The following is an 18,857-nucleotide window of genomic DNA, read 5'->3' as shown; positions in this document are numbered from 1 at the left end:
CCTCATTCGTTTCAGTAAAAGAAATAAAAACCAATACCACCGATAAGTTTTATACTGAGAAGCTTCGTCACGGAAGTTTGGAGCCAAATACTGTAATCAAAAACAAAAGCACGAATACCGTAAAGAAATATAGAGAATTTATATGGTGAATTTTAAATCATACGGGTTCAATATCTCAAAGGGAATATGAGTAAATTATCTGGGATACAAACTTAAAACCGATGAATACAGAAAGAACTCAAAATATTCTTGAGAGGTGAGGTTTGAGCCCTCGTAGTACTAATAATAGCGGTGTCAACTTTGACCTTTAATAGATTCAAAAAATCGAAATATTTTTACAGCTTGTGGTGGCGGGTCTCGCACATGCAACTCACTGCTCTAATTTTGCGGTGCATAACCGCCCGGCTACCACGTGGATTTTAACCAGAACTGTCGCAGGTATTGGGATCGAATCCCTAACTCAATCCTGCAAACTCGGTACTCTGAACTGTAACCACTTCGCCATCTAAAATTTCCTCGATGGTGGCTGTGAGCGTGGAATACTGAGGGCTATGAAAATGGTGCGGACAGACCATTATTGATGCACGTGCCACGCGTTAGAGAAATTCGTAATATGCACGATTATGCGTCAAACAAATATAATAAAATATAGTAACCTGTTAATAACCAACCTATTTGAACTAATATGTCGAAATTATTTGCCACGACAGTGGCGACATTGGCAGTGACAGTTTCTACTTGACGGTAAATGCATAATTCAGGCGAAAGCGAGAGCTTTCAAATCAAACGAGAATGTGCTCAGACAATTGAGTAGGCACAAAAATTACAAAAGCGTACCGAAAGATATTTGAATTAAAAATGTGAAGGTGACAAGAAAGATTGATTACTCCTATGACTGTTTGTGTATAAACGAAACAGTAATATAGATGAGTCGAAAACCACTATGGTTTTAATCTGAGAGGGCTGAACTCTCTAATTCTAAAAAAATTTTAGGAAGAGACGAATTATTTTAATAATTAATAATAGGCACAAAAATTGAGAAGGATCGTTTGTCTGGTAGAATTTCTCGTGCACTTGCTATTATAAAAACAATTTTTTTAAGTAGTAGGAAAACAGCTAGAGAACCTAGTTAGCGAAAAAAATGCGTTTGTTTCTAGATGCCTTGCATGTGATAGAGAGCCACGGTGAGCTAACCTCGCGTTGATTCATGTGCCTTAATAATATTTAATTGAAACACATACATGACACCCAATCTCCCTATTATCTTACATCTCTGCTTGTGACACTGGTCAGTGACAACCGAGGTCTAATGGAACCTTCACAACATCCTAGGACGCCCTTAAAAAAACGTACCACAGTGGCTAATTTAACTTATTAAATTTTTTGTTATTATTGCATGAACTGCGATATCTCACACATATGGTCACTGTAAGGCCTGAAGAAATGACGCATCAGGGCTAGGATGGTGCGTGATCCTGCCTGATTCCAAAATTGACGACTCCAAAACATACGGAATTTTTTCTCGTGGCAAGATTTCTACCAACAACATGTTTCGAAGTCGCTAGAATGAGAGAAATTAATTTAGCTTATAAAACAGACCTGAATATGAGTCATAAGATGTTTGTCGTTATAACAGCAAATTTACTAAATAAAAACAGGTCTCGAAAAATATTTAAGATACCACATATCACTGGCTTATCATCAGGGGTCATTTTTCAGTAGAAGTTTCAGGACCGTTGGCGACAACACTACCACTGGCTTCACTGTCAAGGGTCCCAACCACAGCTGGCGCGTCTCGGCATGGAACGTCTTCCAGCTTCTTGGGACTGTCGGCATCATCAGGAAGGTCATCGGAGTCGTCCAGCGAGAAGTCCTCCTCCTCTTCAGTGAGTCCTCTGGCTGCTGATGTCCTGCCCTTCTGGGCATGAGTTTCATGGACGCTCAAACGATGCTTCATGTGCCGCGTCAGCGTAGGGATGGAGTCTCGAGGCAGCAGGAATGTGCTCAGGTTAAATAAGTCAATGAACACTTTGTAACGATCGCTGCAAATAGAAAAAAATGACATTAACTAACAACTGTTAATGAAACACTATTTTCATATATTCATGAAGCAATTTCTTCAAATAAAAAAATACAACTCAGTACTCATTGTAGTGAGTGACAGAGAGCGCATTTTCTCGTCGACGAAAACGTGAAGTCACAGACGAACGGACAGACAAACGGACGGACGGACATGACGAGCACAATAGGGCATTTTTCCATAAATGAGAAAATGCGCTAAAATTACATTATCTAATAACTGCTAACGCGTCAATATTTTCATATATTCACAACGCGATCGCTGCAAATAGAAAAAAATGACGATATCTAATAACTGCTAACGAGTCAATATCTTCTTCAATTCATAACGTGATTGCTGCAACCAAACAAATCAGTCTGCTTTACATTAAATAAATTGTAGCTCAATGTACTACTAATACAGCAAATTATTTCATGAATTCTCTTTTTTCGAAATAATTGAACGAATAATTTGTATTATAATATAAAACCAATTACAATTTTAATAGCGTGGATGAGTGAGATTTCCTAATGTAAAAAGAAAGAACAAAATAACAAGATGAAATAATTGCGCATTCTCTTGTCACAAACTTGAACGTTAAGTTTATGGTTGGATTACCTTCAATAGTGTGGCCAGCATAAAATCCTACCAAATATTTGGTATAGATAATAATATAATGATATTTATTATCATTAGAGGAATTCTAACAATATTTATCTTAATAAACACAAGAAATATTTTTTTTCTTGGTCACTAGTATTGCAAGGATAATCACAGTTAAAAGGATGTGGAGGAAGAATAAATTCATGGTAAAAGTTAATGAATGAAGTAAGTATGATGCGTATTACGTACACACCTGAGGGTAGATCTAAGGTACTGGTAGCCTGAGGAACCCCCGGTGCCAATTTGTTGAGAGCCAATCATGCGCTGCACCAGCATCACGTGGTTGTCTGTGCAGCCAATAAGCATGCGATAACAAAGTCTTGCTTTCGCCACAATGCATTTTCGTAAATGGAAAGTTATATTGAAAAATAATAGATAATAAGAGTTCAAAAACGGAGGCACTTGTCAGTTGTGACACATTATATCATCATGCCTTACTGTAACTACTTAAGGATCACATTTTTCAGTTATAGGGGTCCAATAAACAAGGGAGAGAGTACCCGTAGTCGACATATTCCAGGGCACAGAATAAACTTTGCTTAAAAGATATTAAAATCTGACTTTAGAGAAGATAGTAATAACCAACAGCCCCAGTCCTATTATATTGCAGGCATTAGCAAAAATGTAACTACTTAGGCTGTTAGAGGATAATAAAAAGAATAGCCCAGTGATATAGGCTGTTTTTTTTCCAAGTCAACCCTTGCTCAACTACCAAAATAAAGTGGCCTATATCACTGGACTATTCATTTTATCATCCTCTTACAGCGTCAGTAGTATCCTCCAAATTCCTACAATAACCACGATTCTATAAAAACCCCAAATTATAACCTCCGCGACCCTCATTTCCAGACATGGTTCATGCCGGGCAGCCATTATCAAGCCGATGCTCTAATCAGTCTAATGCCACTACTATGGTTGTTTATAAGCAGCGATGGCAGCAATCAAATCCTAGTACGGCTCCACAGCCCCGGATGACACTAGCGCGTCGTGCCGTCCAGTGCTACTCACATCGCCATTTGGTCATAAGGGAGTCGACGTCCATGAGGAGGTTGAGGAGCTGGTAGGGTTGGTTGAAGCGCGGTTCCTCCCTGTAGAAGGAGATCATGAGGGCGCCCTGAAGAGCCTGGTGACTCAGACGGCGTTCACCGCGAGCCACGAGAGCGTTGTGGATGCTCGTGTCGAAGATCGAATTGAACAACTCCTGACGCTTCTTCCATGCGTCCAGCAGCTGCTTCTTCTTGGCCTCGATTTTCTCTTGCTAAAAGAAAATTCCGAGATTACTTAAAAACCTTTCGTTGCAATAACCTCGACATGATTGAAGGTGAAGCTGAAAGCGAATGTTAAAAGCTGGACTCGAAAGATCGTTTTTATGGATGATATATAGATTAAACTGCACAAAATAATTTGATGGATGTGATGAAAAGAAAAAGAATCTAGATATATGACAGAGCGAGATATAATTAACGAAGTCCAAAATTAACTCCAATTTTTTTATTGGAGTTAATTTTATTTTTTTATCATAATGTTTATTTTGTAGGCCAAAATTAACGGCATTTAATTGAAACATGAATTACATACAACGCTTTGCAACTCATACTTACTTCAAATTCTAGCTTCTGCGCTCAAAATCCATTATTAGATGCTATTGATTAGAGTACAACTCATTCAAGTACATTGGGATAGTTCAACTCTTCCTTACTTAAGAACTCATTCTCACATCGAACTCGAGTTTCTGAGCAGCCAAGCTGGCATCCACAGCCCTCTTGTACATCTTCCAGAACTTGAAGCCTTTGGAGTCCAAGCCTGGAGTCCTCTCTAGCCACTTGGCCAGCAGCTCTTGAAGGGAAGGTTCACGTTCCGATTCTTGTATCCGGTGGAGGTTCTCTTTGTGGTCACCGAACACTTTCATGTAATGTTCTTGATTGAACCGAACACGGTGCTCCTGCGAAATAACATTAATTTGTAAACACAAAACGTAAAAAATATTCAAGTCACAGAATATTACTTGTAACTATATGATTAATAATATATAATGTCTATGACGTGGACTTTGAGTAACCAGCTCTATAGTTGTGAGTGTCAATAGTGTAAACAATTGTAAACTAACTCACCGCTCGTTAATAAAAGTAGTTATGCGGTATGAAAATAAAATTTGTTGTGTTTGATTTTTATTTTAAAATGAGCTGTTAAGATCCCAATGACAAAATTCTCAATTTATCATTTGTATCTGAGGCCTGCGATACATGCCACAATTGCACATTGTTCATTGATGCACATTGATAATTAACTGTATTGCCAATCAGATCTTGATCCGTAACCAAAGCAAGTCCCGATCTTCAACAAGTCCCGTAACTTAAGGAGACTTGCATAGTCACAAAACCGGGCAAGATTAATGAGAAACGATTACTGATGAGAAATCGTATAGATACCATCACTGACTGATGCCATTCATAACGCCAATTCCTGATAACTTCGTTTTCTGTAGATCGAAGTGCTGACAGCCGATCCTAGGATTAACCATAATAATACGAGGCACGTTTTTAGCGCATTTTCTCATTTATGGAAAAAATGCACTATTGTGCTCGCCATGTCCGTCCATCTGTCTGTCTGTCCGTCTGTCCGTCCATCTGTCCGTGACCTCAAGTTTTCGTCGACGAGAAAATGCGCTCTCTGACACTCACTGCAGTGAGTATTGAGTTATATTTTTTTAATTCCAAAACTGTACAGACTTAAAAAAAATGCCTCATACCACACAAAAGTTAGAAAGCTTACCGATTTAACGCCAAGTTTGTTCTCAAGAAGTCTGAACTGGAAGGACTGGAAGCCTGACGCCGGTGAGAGATAATCTCTAAACTCCATGAAGTCCAGAGGAGTCATCGTCTCTAAGATCAGGAACTGGTCCACGCACAACTGCACGGGTATTGACATCCATAAATAAAACTTGTTCTTGTGAGATTTACGGTTACTCGTTACGGTTACATAACGGTATAATGGCACTCTAAGGTTATAATACGGTTACATAACGGTATAATGGCACTCTAAAATGATTTAGTGTCTTCAGGCCAATTCTTAAAAACTAATAATTAGTTTTCAATTCTTTTTGCATAAATCTCGGAATACACCAAAAATTAATACAAATTTTATATTTTGCTTAATTTTTTATGCACTTACGGGTTATCGCAACCAAAATTCTGAAAAAATTGCTCATAAAAAATAAATAATAAGTAAAAATAATTGCTCCCCACCTTTTACTCTGAAATAAAATATGCTTCTAATAAATAGGAATGTGTTAACACGGTATTCCACATATAGTATTTAAATACAAATGGGAAAGAATCCGACCATAATTTCTTCTACATATGCGAGCAATCTGCATATTCGACGTCATGAATAATCGCGTGGGAATTTTAGTCCCCGACACCGCTGTTGGAATAAAAAACCGTTGCATACACTATCATTGTCTGCTCAGATTTTGTGTGCGAAAAAAAAGTTAGAATTTATCTGTGAGATCCGGAGCAGTCCGTGTCTCATACAAAATCCATTATCAGTTCACTAAAAAATCGAAAATTGTCTACTCTATTAATTTAAATATTCGTGATCTATAACCCAGAGAGTTTACCTAATTAGTGATAATTTGGCTCGCTTTTCTCAGCATACTTTCCAAAACTATAGTACAGCGAACCGGTTTTGCCACGTGGAAGTTAAAAGTAGATGGTAGAGGTCCTGCAAGAGGCACTTATATGGCTTTGGTGACTCAGAAGAGTAACACATTGATGATTAATGTTCAGTTTAAGGACGCTTAGTCTGGAATAGCTCGGCCAACCTCAAGGCACATAATGACTGCAAAAACGATAAATAGTTTATATATAGTGAAGATAAAGGTAATCATTGCTCATTCAGATTGTGATGATCCACGCAATAATTTCACGACCGAATAATTCTGATTGTAACATGCATTCATAATTGCTGATACTCTTTGAAATATGTTGTAACAAAATGAACCAGCGATGTTATTGCGCTAGTAGCGAGACAAGATTTGCTGGCTGCACGAATATTTTTTAATAAACACGATGAAAAACATAGAACAAGAAAAGCCTATGTAGTTCATCGGAAGCTTCGAAAAAGTTATTTTCGGAATTATGTGAAAATTTTACACGTGTGTTAATGCTCCAGACAAGGGAGCTCTAAAAAACACTCGTGCAGCGCCCAGCAACAGTCGACTCCCGGGAGCACATCTACGGCTGCTCGGCTCCAGCTATGACTTTGGTCTATAGCAGCAACGGCCGACCGGTGACAGACTGTTTTTCGAAATATTTAGTCTATGTTTACAGTAGCGGGGGCAATAAACGATTGGTAGTGGCTGCCGTAAACATTAAAAGAAAGGAAGAAAGTTTGCCTCAATAAAGATTCGATGATATTTCTACAGTTCTCTAGTACGTGTTCTTAAGACGCCAAACCGAAAATGCCAGGAGCGTCAATCAAACGTACTGGGATTTTACGTCGCTCTTATTAATTGTGTTTTTGTGCGGTGAATTAAGCAGGACAGCTGCATGAAGTTCAATTTAAAGCGCAAGCAAAGCCGTGCCCACTGTGCAGAGAGTGGATGAATATTGCAAGATCTTTGGCGACGCTTCAGTAGCAAAATTTATGCCTTCAGAAGATCTTGCTGACACATTTAGATTGAAATTCTTTCATTTAATATATTTGTCAGTCTTCGGCCAACTATTTGAAAAAAGTAAGGTTTCCGGTATGTTGGATTGATCAGTATGCAGTGAAGCTTGTCCGGAAATCAGTTGCGATGAGTTCCCACCAAAAAATTGTAAACATCAAGTTTAAGATTACGTAGTTGCGGTCACATTAAAGTGGTCAGACTGCATTATCACATGTTCAGTTGACACTTGCTGTGCAATCAGACTGTTTTTAGGGTAAAATTAGTTATTTGGGGTAACACGTGCATGCAACCTTGTAAATAAGTTTGTGGCTTGTAAATAGTTTTTCATTACTCAGCGTAAATGGCTTTTCATTAAAAATTACCAGGCAACGCATCTTAAAATTACCCGGCGACGCTTAGGGCTTAAAAACCCATATATTGGCGACGCTGCATCCACCCTCTGCACCATGGAGCCGTGCAACTGCAACCCCTCCAAGGCCATGGAAATGAATATGCCCACAGGGACAGGCTCCTGATTGGTCTTCATCGACACACCCGCAGTCCTGTGCCTTGCTATTGGTTGATGCTCGCGGTTCTCGATATATTATCTGAATTGCACCTAGAGATCAACATTCTTTTAGTTGCTTTCCATAAGCAAAGTTAACGACAATAAATGAAAGGTATATTGCAATAATTTCATTTCTTCATTCTAGTGTGAACCCTCTTTGGAATTTTGGTGAATAAAGTACGAGTTTTGGTGGCTGATAAACCTGAGTCGCAGTTGGGTCCCTCGATGCCCAAGCGACCTCGACTATTCAGTTCCTATGCCCAGGATGCTAGCTGTGGTTGAGCCTTGACTATACAAGAGCGTACTCGGTACTCCCTAGGGGCAAATTAATATCTCTGGCGTCTACCAATGAACTTTCCACATGTATTTTTACCTATAAACATTTCTTCTCGTAGGTTTGAATAATGAATGATAAGCCTCAAAACGAGTTTAGGCTCTCAAATAATTTTTTTTCGAAACTTTGCATGGTAAAATTACATAAAATTGCAGTTACACCTATATATTTTTTGAGGTTTTGATTCAAAAATATGAATTGATATCTTCTCAGCATTACACCCCAAATGATTACGCTTAGTTTTGGACTTGCAGGAGCATGTTTTATTGAAAGCGCTCTGCGAAAAAATGGAGCGTCAAATTAAATGCGCAGTACAGGAAGCTCACGTAGGACTAACGCAATTGGGACGTCACACATTCGGCGGCGATTAGACTACTTAGGTTTGAAACCGAGAATCTCCATGTGCAACATGTAACTGAATGATCATATTTCGTGTTTTTCGTTTTCTTTCGTTTGGCGATTACAATATTTTCAACTCTTTCTGTTCTAAAAGTTGAAGCGTTGAATGCACGGAAAAAAGCTCCTGCCAAATGTTATTTTTTGTGAATATTTACTTCCCTTCTAACAATGACTAGAAGATCTTGACAATTAGTAGCTATGACTAGTATATCTTGACAAGTAATTAGGCCAGACGATTGTTTTTTTTTCTGACGCGTGAGAAAAATGTTATCTTACCATGACCTTGAAGCTTCCGATGAATGACAACAGACTGCACTCGAAACGTCTTGCAATTGATATAAATGGTTAGTGATTACAGCTCAACAAGAATTGAACTTCAGCCAACAATAATGTATATGACAATGTATTAATCCTGTAGAACAAGAAGACTCTTCCGGTAAAGTCGTCGCTTTAAATTTTATCCATTTTTTTGAGAGGCTTTAACTTAGTTCATTGAAGCAAAATACCGGTAAAGCACATACTTGAAAAGGCAAACCCCAGCAGTTATTTCCAAAACCAACAGACATAAAATATACCACACTAATCTGTTCGACACACTCACAAGGCTAAAAGAACAGGTTCTTGGTAAGGAGTACTCTCAGGGCACCACGGACAGTGGCTGACTAGTTGCGCAGAACCTCCACGCACTTATTCAGTGTCTGATGCGTCGTCCAGTAGTATTCCTCAGTTAAAACACAATTAATAGGCATAAATTAACTATGAAGATTTTATCCCTGAAAATGAGACAGCATTTTGAGATGTTAAAAATGTTTTGGAATTCACTGGAGTTTCCAGAGAACCATGGTTTTGGTTACCTTGAGGATCAGGGTCACTCTGTGGATGCGTTTTATGATCTCCAACATCTTGCGCTCATCGACTTCCTCTACACTGAAGATTTCACGCACCGAGTCCACTTCGTAGATGATTTGCTTGAACCACAATTCATAAGCTGCGACATAAATAAAAATTCGTCGATGCATTTAGTCAATGGGCATTCACGATTTATCATGGCACATGCATGAAATTTTCGCTCATTCTCGTGGAATATTATAAGTCAAGAAAATATGTTAAGAAATACATCGATGGATAAGAAAGAAGCTGTGCTCCTCTGGAGGAATGCCAAGGTAAGTCAGGTTTACCTAAATAGCAGGTGACAAAATGGCATTGTTGGGAAATGACGCTTTCCTTACCCTGATGGATGATAATGAAGAGATGCTCATCATGGACTTTGTGACCATCAGCTTCCGACTCGAGGCGTTGAGCGTTCAGGATTTTGTGAAGCTGCAGGTAAGACGTGTAATTTTGTCCGCCGTGCTCCATGAGACTGCCCATTGTATCCTCGGAGTCGCTGCCCAACGAAAAAAAACATCTGACTGTACAAAACATCTGTCTGAAAAAACTGTAGAACAAACTTTAAATCGTGCAACGGGAAGTTTCTAAGTAAGCAATGGAATGTGTAAACTGAAGAGGAAACAACTTAGATATTTAATAATAAATTTCGACGGTGCAGAAGACCGCACTGATGACACAGCCCCTGCTAATCGAGACCTTGTTTCTCCATTAGCTTTGGTTAATTAACAGAGCCCACACCATGCCTTTTCAAAAACAACAGAACATTTTAAACGAATGACAAGAGGAGCGACTAGTTAGGACAGATCTTCCATTAGGGCACAATGGTAAATAACAGAATACGTGAGATACCATTTTCGAATTGTAAATAGCCCAATTAAAATTCATACAGCACTGAATCTTCATTACAATGACGAAGAGGGACCTCAAGACACGTACGTCTAGAAAATAGTGTACAGAAATATGACGTATTATTTCATGGAAAATCAGTGAAGGGTTCCACAAAAAATCTAATACCTATTTTATCGTTTTCAAGTTATTCACAAGAAAGTCTAATAATACAAAATGCTGTTCATGCAAATTCTCAAACATAAGAATAATGTTAGAACATAGTAGGTATGCTTTTATTTCAACTTTGGCTATAAAATGGGTAGTCAAGAATGAGACTTGGCAAGCGGGAGATGACTCATGATTACTGATGAAGTTGAGTGAAAGTGTATTTTTATTAATTTAACAAATTAAACGCAAAATTACGTAGAAAAAAAAAACATAGAACGAGACTCACTTGTTCGATGCAAATGGACAAGCCATATTGGACTTTTTGAAAAGTGCCAAGTATAAAATAATAATTATTTCAAATGGGTCTGTAAATTGAAAAAAAACAGTCAAAATTTAGTAATTTAGAAGTCTAGTTAAATATTGTATTTCCGCCAGCGACAAAAAATTACGCGTAGATAAATTTTGCAGCGAATCTGAGAATTAAAACAAGAAGCATCGGGATTCCTAACCATCTGCCTAACCTATCAATCATGAACAGAGAGTAAAAAGAGATAAGGACAGTTTTCATTACGATCATCGCAAGAATTTTGTCCTTTGGATGATAGAATATAATAGAATAGAAGTGTCGGCATTGAAGAAATAGGCCCTTGGCCTGTTGCCGATTCTTGAATTTTTCGTGACTTGATTCACAAGGGGATCCGGCCTTTGGAACCCGATCTTTCCATAACCGACGATTGATTGAGATGATGCTTTGTTCAGTTTGTTCAGTTCACTCAAATCGCAATTCAGTCAGGACAATTTGCTACAGCGTCTTGTACTAGGGTTTTCGATCATTAACAATCGCCACCCACTTTATAATAAATTTCAACAATAAAATGTAATTTCCATGTGTGTGCTGCAAGTAAGTATAGACAGGAGTACTGCTGCTCTTACTCGACTATCAACATTATGGAGGCATGCATCACTTCCTTTACCGCCAATATAGATTATAAGATTGTTGAACTCAATTCAAAACTATTTTAATCAGCATAGGCGAAATGAAATTTGTGAAGTTTGTTACAGGAACGTCGCTCGATTTGAGAGCATTGAGTTTTAAGTTCAAGGATTTCAGTTACAAACAACTTGCCGTTGCCGCAGTACCCTATTCACCCGCTTCGGGCTTGCACAAACGAGCCCTCGTCGTCGTAATCGCACTGATCCAAACTCGATATTCGATAATTGCCTTGCTGTAGCAGCGGCATTAACCTTATTGAAACTTTGCTGTTTTGTAGAGACCAGAAGAATATAACGCGATTGAAACTAGGATATCGCTGAGAAATGTATTCATACCACGTGGACGTGATACCTTCATTTCAGACAAATTATCCTACCTACATTGCCTCTCATTTTGTAATTAAGCAGTTACGACGAAGCTCAAAAAATGTAAGGCTGCCAGGCTGCACCGTGGCAAAGTTTTGTTCGCCTTCATTGTAGTCTATATTTGATTTTTTCAGACGACTTTTGACAATAGATTTAATCCAGCAAATAATTACGTTCAAGATACATTTACATTATACGCATCACAATTCCTATTATTTACGGTAGGACCTATTACGGTAGGACCTATTCCTACAACTTGTATGCACATTTTACAAGAGTCATATCCAAAAGCACCCTGTGTATTCTATAGCGCTAAAATAACCTTAAATCAATTTAAAAACGTTCCAAACACTGATATTAGTTTTTTGTAATTGTATTCACTCTTCAGGTTGTCTGCCAGAACTAGAGAACGATTTCGTAACCACTGCCTCACTGAACTCACACCGAGCCCACGCGGCGCACTGACTGCATGCAGCAGGCCAGCAGCTAGAAGACTTGAGTGACCTACGTTACGATCTTAGGTGTGTGTTCGTGCGTGTGTTGACTGTGTTAGTTCCCAACAGGACCAATTCATGGTTGAACTTATTTATTTAGTTCAACCATGCGAGCAATTATTCTCAGACTGTTTGTAATAAAGCTTCCTGGCTAAAGGTGCTTGTACACGGGGATAGTACTAGCGTAATAGACAGGTCGTAGCCTTACCCGAGCGATGCAATTTGAAACAGCTTCCGTAAATCTTGCTTCCACTTGGGATCTGAACAATGAACATTCATGGCAGATACTAATTTACGGTTTGAAGTAGCACCCCAACCAAGTAATTGTTTCGTTAGATGAAACTACTTTATTTCATACGAGATACTCTTCTGCATAAATGGTAATTTAATTCTAAACTAGTTCAGAAGTTCAGAACTTTAAGACAATGCTCAATGTATCGGTTACCTTTCATCCAAAAATCTTCGACGCATGATTTTGGACATCAATAACCGCTCATCTGTAAATAAATATTTTCATTTATATCATACATACGATGATATTATCATCAAATATTTTATTCGTGTTCAAAAGTTCTGAACACGCCTTTAAATTCTGAAGTATGGCATTTATTTGTTTGTCACAGACGATTCTTTTTCACGCATTCACTGCAGAAAATTTTAGTTCTAGGGCAAACCGTTTGATTTTATCACTCTGCTGTTGGAGGTAAATTGGAATTAAGTAACAACTAGGTAGGGCGGTAGCATATGGATATCATATGATATAGAGCTAGAAATTCTGCCTTTCAAATTTACCATTACCCCATGCAGAATCAGATGTTTTAATGTTTTTTGGGATCAATCGAGGTTCCGTTGCTGACATATTTCTTCATACATTTATTTCATAAATCAGTATAACATAGATTGTGTAAATTGTAAAACATCAAACATGTAGGCTAAGGCTATAGCGCTACCTACACCGTTCGGACTCGAAAGAAGAAACACAACTATGGTGAGTATGGTTCGTCAGGTTCGAGAACAGAAATAAGGCCGTATGAAAGAAATCAAACAAAATGAAAATTTTTGAGAGCATGTGAAATCTGACTCTTCCTGAAGCCTAAAAATCATAAAACGGCATTTTTATTGCACTAATTCTGTTGTGCTTCTGGGTAATAACTGAAGGTTTCTGGTGCCTTTTACATTCTACTATACATTGTAGTTAATCTAATATCTCTAATAAAGCTTGTTTCAACGCAGTGCGATAAATTGTACAATCACGTTATAGCATCACTGTTAATATATTAATGCCTCATTGAATATTTTAGCAGCCCTTTCGATTACTTAAATTAGACAAGAAACTAAAATGGAAAATTCTTTGGGGCGTTTCAAAAGTTTAAGAATTCACGGATCAAATTTTATTCGTCTGAAGTGAGCTTCAATGAAGGAGAAGATCGTGTTAGTTTGAACAACATCTAAACAGATAACTAAAAGCAGATATAATTGGGTAAGAGGCAATCTCCATTAATCCTTCAGATCAATCTTGCGAGCGCCCTACTCAAGATTGTCGAGAGCTTGCCTCTCCTCAGCCTCCTTCAGCAGCGGGCGAGGCAGGAGCAGTGACGTCACGTGGGACAAATCGAGGAACACCTTCAAGGGGTCCCTGTTCATAAAAAAATTTCAAACCCTTTGTTATTATTAAAGCGGTTATTGCTTTCCAAAATGCATAAAAAATTTGTGGAACTCACTTTGATCGCAGACGCTTTTTTATTGATAATATTGTCCTTTATAATAAAACGTTAATTGTTGGTGCATTTAGAGACAAAATTGATTATTTCATTGCGATAGTTAATCGACGAGGTTGAAACCTTTAAATCCGATGACTAAAAAATAGCATAAATATTTATAAAAATAAATAAAAAAATAAAAATAAAAAATAAAAATAAAATAGCATAAATATATCATGAAGAGAAAACAATAATATAGCTTACCTTCTGTTAACGTTCTTCAATGAGGAGGGAAAATAGGACATATATCTGATTTGAGCCATAAAATTTCCATAAATTAATTTGTAGTAATGGGCAATAAAATTTTAGGAAACTAACCCGAGCGTGGCTTTGAGGTAGGGTACTCCAGACGAGCCTGCCGTGCCCGCTGTGGCAGGACCGATCAGCTGCTGCACGGTCATCAGGTGCATGACTGCACGAGTCCAACGGTGGTGTTAATTATCACGAATAACTAAAGAAAATTTAACTATAAGTCTATAGGTAATATATAATAATAATTTCTGTGAAGCAAATATAAAATAATTATGATGAGATTCTGTGTTCAGTGTCATCACAAGGTTCTTACATCGCCACTTGGTGAGGGTGACGTCGAGCGTGACGAGTAGCTGCAGGAAGCGGTAAGGTTCGCTGTACTTGCACTCGTCACGACGCATCATCACCATCAAGGCACTCTGCAGGATATTTCAATAACACGTCATCAGTACAATGATAGTTGATGAGCATCTTATTGCGCCCATGTCAAAAGCAACTTTTATTTTTTAAAACAAATTTCTTCATTCACATCAACAATAAAATACAAATTACTTTATAACATCATTATACGATAATTTCGGTTAATGATAATTGTATATTTCCTTATCAATAATATTAATTTTACGATAATAATGATGCTCATAATTACAAACAAATGTATTTAATGATATAAATTATGCAACAAATACTCATGGTCGTCCACCTTGAATGCCTTGTACGAGAGTCGCCGGTCTCCGCGCTTACTACACTCCTTGTAATCTTCCTCGTCAAGGAGGGATGCGAACTTGTCGGCAGCGGCCTTCTTTTCTTCCTGTTGGAGGTACGGTACGCGTTATGGTCGTGGTGGCGTGAGAAAGTGTCATTATTTTGTATATTTAGCAAAAATTTATCTTTCAATGTCATTTAAATTGCTCTCCAAATCAGATATTTAAAAATGGTGTAAATATTCACAAAAAAAAACAATGTTTTACTTATAAATCTCGCGTGGTGTCATCTATCGCTTGATAAACATGGTTCAATTACTGTATGGATCGTTATCAATGGCTCTCACCTCGTTAGGCTTGCTACCGATGAAGTTCTTCATTGTTTGCTCGTAGATGCGCCAGAAATTTTCACCGGCGTCTTCTTTGTCGTAGACTTCCTCCAGCCAGCTGTTGACGGCCGTCAGCAGGGAGGTCGCCTTTTCGGTAGCATCGAACTTGTCCAAGACATCTTTGTGGTCCTTGAAAACAACACGATAGTTTTCTCTGTTGTAGGGGACACGGTCATCCTGCGGAAAAATTGGACGGACTTCTTAATTTTAGCTGTATTAATTTAATTTCTTTTTGTTGATGAGAGTACTCATTATTTCTTTGATGTTGTGTCACTAAACGTTTTTTATTGCTTCTTCGATTATTAACGATCTGCCTTTTAATAAATTTGCGTATGCCTAATTGCATCACACGTGATCGTAAGAAGCTTCGAGTGTATAAAAGTAGTTCAGCACAGAATCTCTCGTTGTATGGAACTACACATTCATAAATTATCTTGAGGGTTAAATGGAACGACAAGCTTCTGAATGAGATGTTGGTCAATATCAAGAGATGGAACGGAAAGTTACTTGTTTACGAACCCATTTCTAGTTAAAAAAATCGTTCATCGGATTCAAATTTCCAACATAACCAATTGCAAGCACGCTTATGCCTAAACACTGTTCTCGATGTAGCGGAACTGGTGTGACTGGAAGCCGCAACATTCTAGTTATTTCTAACTAATAACTAACACAAATACGCCACTAACAGGCCTGACGCCAATGATGTTCTCGATGTAGCGGAACTGGTGTGACTGGAAGCCGCTGGCAGTAACATTCTAGTTATTTCTAACTAATAACTAACACAAATACGCCACTAACAGGCCTGACGCCAACGATGTTCTCGATGTAGCGGAACTGGTGTGACTGGAAGCCGCTGGCAGGGGCGAGATGGTCACGGAACTCCCTGAAGTCCAGAGGCGTCATGGACTCCAGCAGCGGGAACTGCGTCGTGGTGTGCTGAGCGACACAGCGCAATTAAATTATTGAACTTATTTAATTGAATTGCAATAATATTAGAAGTCATGAACATCAATTTTATTTTGAATACTTCACAGTGCAATATTTTATTTATTTCGGGAGAGCGCTAAAAAATTTTAATTACTTGGGTCATTCATATATAAATTTTGACTCATTCCGTTTCTCAATGCTGGATTCGACTGATCCGAGTAATTGAATTGAATAGTAAATAACGATTACGCATTATATTAGACGATAATACACCCCCGGCATTTGAATATAATTTTTTCATAGCGAGAGCACGCTTTTACAGATTGTAATTCACCTATATTAATTTCCTAATTTAAATTGCCTTGCTTACCATATGAATCAAATACTAACATTTGTTATAATTGCTGGCTCAACAATTAGTAAATGGTATAAATTTTCATATTTGTTAATAAGATAACGGAAGGGAGGTATAGATAGGATGTATCACATTTTAGTCACCTCTAGTATTTGAGTTGCTCTCTCCAGCCTCCTGACGGCTATAGGCAGCGAGTCGTGATCCTGCAGCAGCGAAATCACGCTTTCCAGCTCCTTCAGTATCTGCTTGAACCACAGCTCGTACACTGCACACACCCCGAGGCGCAGATTTGAGAATATTTCACACGCAGCACACAGCATATTATTCTAAAAAACAGCGCACACTATATGACTGACAGCACTTTTAAAAGTGTTATGTTAATAGTGGTCCATGAGATAAATTGAAGGAGCGAAGTATATTAATGAATCAAAGTATTGTAATTATGACCTAAGTAAAAGTATTTTAACTCAAATTTATGAACGGTTAATAGGCAGAAATAATTTTAAATGGTTATATTATAAATCACTCGCTTACCCTGATGCACCGTGATAAACAGGTGCTCATCGTGGCACAGGTTACCCTTCTTCTCAGTAACAGGCTTCTGCAGACTCAGTAAGGTGTCGACCTCAAGGTAAGTTCTGTAGTGCATTTCTTGGTTGTCAGCACCGCCTTTAGTCCTGTGTTTCATCACAAAAAAAAAAAATAAATGATCATTTGAAAATAAAATTAAGCTAGTGACGTAAAATTAGTGTACTTGTTTACACTAATTTACATATAAATTTCCTAATTTAAATTTTCTTGCTTACCAAATGAATCGAATACTAATTAGTGTTATAATTGCTGGCTCAACGATTAGTACACTTCTTTTCAGTAACAGGCTTCTGCAGACTCAGTAAAAAATGCATTGCAATGTTGAAATTAAGGATGTCATAGGAACGATTGGGTCCTTATATATGTACTGCATCACAACGTTTGTTTAATATATTTTTGCCAAACCATCGCTATGAAGCTTAATTAAATCAAGGATGGAAACTTCCGAGTTGTCTTAGGTGATGAAAAAGAAGAACTAACAAGATAATATTGAGCGAAATTAATTACAGTGAATCTTATCAATAAAATAATCAACAACGCGCTATATTTACACTCTAACAAACTAGTTTTTGACATAAATTTTAGAATAAATCTCTTTTCTCTGGCTGACGATATTTATGGACGCATTAAAAAAAATTGTCTCTCATAGACCATTATTTGCACCATTGTCATAATAATTAAATAATAATAGTAGTAAAGTGGTAATAATTTCAGCGATTTGTTAGCCATCACTGATTTAAAGCTATAATAAAGTGCACCCATGAGAACGAGTATTGCAATGTAAACAATGAAATGGAAACTTACGATTCCGATGAATTCATGAAAGGACACGCCATGGCAGTGAAGTCAAACGAATCTTCAAAGTTTAAATAGTCGTTAATCCAAGAAAATCCTGAGAGCTGCAAGTTACGACTTGTTGGGCAATGGAAGTTTCAAAGCACACTGATGGCTCGCCTGGCTGACCGAAGCGCTTTTATAGCCGCTGCAGTCGTTCGAGGCAGACCACGAACGAACAAACGTATAGCTACGACGTGAGTGCCAATACTTCTCTCAAAATGTGGTGCAATGTTGACTCATTTTCAATATTTCATTTATGATAAACTTATTAAACATCAATACGCAGAAGCGGTGATATGTTTCACTCGTAGTCAGGTGGTGCAGCCTTTAGCCTCGCCTTGTGATACGGTATAACGTCATTAAACCTCAGATGGTGATATTTTGGTGCACTATTGAAAGTTACCTGGCGATACTTTTGTGTGTTGTTGAAAGTGTGCGGTTGATAATTCGGCGTAATATTAAACATCAGAATGTGATACGTTATTGATGTATAAAACGTCAGTTGGCAATATTCAGCATTAAATGCCAGATAATAATACGTACGTTGTTGGACGATTAACACAGAGTGGTTGTGTGGTTTTAAGCTGTTTAGTGACTATTAGTGACACATACGTTGGTGCATTACTTT

The 18,857-nt window shown here is 37.9% G+C and overlaps 2 protein-coding genes across 2 annotated transcripts; both read right to left on the bottom strand.

Annotated features, from left to right (window-relative positions):
- Positions 1–36: 36 nt before the first annotated feature.
- On the bottom strand, positions 37–10,927 carry LOC108674258 (tryptophan 2,3-dioxygenase). Its single transcript, XM_018162195.2, has 8 exons — positions 10,848–10,927; positions 9,904–10,061; positions 9,529–9,662; positions 5,495–5,632; positions 4,440–4,664; positions 3,731–3,980; positions 2,916–3,009; positions 37–2,042 (listed from the first exon to the last, which is right to left on the bottom strand). Exons 1-8 carry the CDS (start codon positions 10,871–10,873, stop codon positions 1,709–1,711), a joined length of 1,359 nt encoding a protein of 452 aa, XP_018017684.1. The 5' UTR covers positions 10,874–10,927; the 3' UTR covers positions 37–1,708.
- Positions 10,928–13,267: 2,340 nt separating this feature from the next.
- Positions 13,268–18,326, bottom strand: LOC108674247 (tryptophan 2,3-dioxygenase). The gene is made up of 9 exons (XM_018162183.1): positions 18,197–18,326; positions 17,336–17,478; positions 16,945–17,066; positions 16,318–16,455; positions 15,478–15,696; positions 15,130–15,237; positions 14,740–14,845; positions 14,493–14,586; positions 13,268–14,050 (listed from the first exon to the last, which is right to left on the bottom strand). Exons 1-9 carry the CDS (start codon positions 18,226–18,228, stop codon positions 13,942–13,944), a joined length of 1,071 nt encoding a protein of 356 aa, XP_018017672.1. The 5' UTR covers positions 18,229–18,326; the 3' UTR covers positions 13,268–13,941.
- Positions 18,327–18,857: the final 531 nt, after the last annotated feature.

This window comes from Hyalella azteca, unplaced genomic scaffold (genome assembly GCF_000764305.2).
Source record: "Hyalella azteca isolate HAZT.00-mixed unplaced genomic scaffold, Hazt_2.0.2 contig5320, whole genome shotgun sequence".
Classification (NCBI taxonomy): Eukaryota; Metazoa; Arthropoda; class Malacostraca; order Amphipoda; family Hyalellidae; genus Hyalella; species Hyalella azteca.
The sequence above is the reverse complement of the archived record's forward strand: the minus strand, read 5'-3'. Positions and strand labels throughout refer to the sequence as shown.

Bases quoted from the DNA above. Each gene is read 5' to 3' on its own strand.
- LOC108674258 (XM_018162195.2), bottom strand. From the start codon at position 10,873: ATGGCTTGTCCATTTGCATCGAACAA. The intron at 3,981-4,439 runs GTGAGAATGAGT...ATTTTCTTTTAG, and splicing joins CTCAGAAACTCGAGTTCGAT to CAAGAGAAAATCGAGGCCAA. The intron at 2,043-2,915 runs GTGTGTACGTAA...TTCTATTTGCAG, and splicing joins TACCTTAGATCTACCCTCAG to CGATCGTTACAAAGTGTTCA.
- LOC108674247 (XM_018162183.1), bottom strand. From the start codon at position 18,228: ATGGCGTGTCCTTTCATGAATTCATCGGAATC. The intron at 15,697-16,317 runs GTTAGTGGCGTA...ATTTTTCCGCAG, and splicing joins ACATCGTTGGCGTCAGGCCT to GATGACCGTGTCCCCTACAA. The intron at 14,846-15,129 runs GTGGACGACCAT...AATATCCTGCAG, and splicing joins TCTCGTACAAGGCATTCAAG to AGTGCCTTGATGGTGATGAT.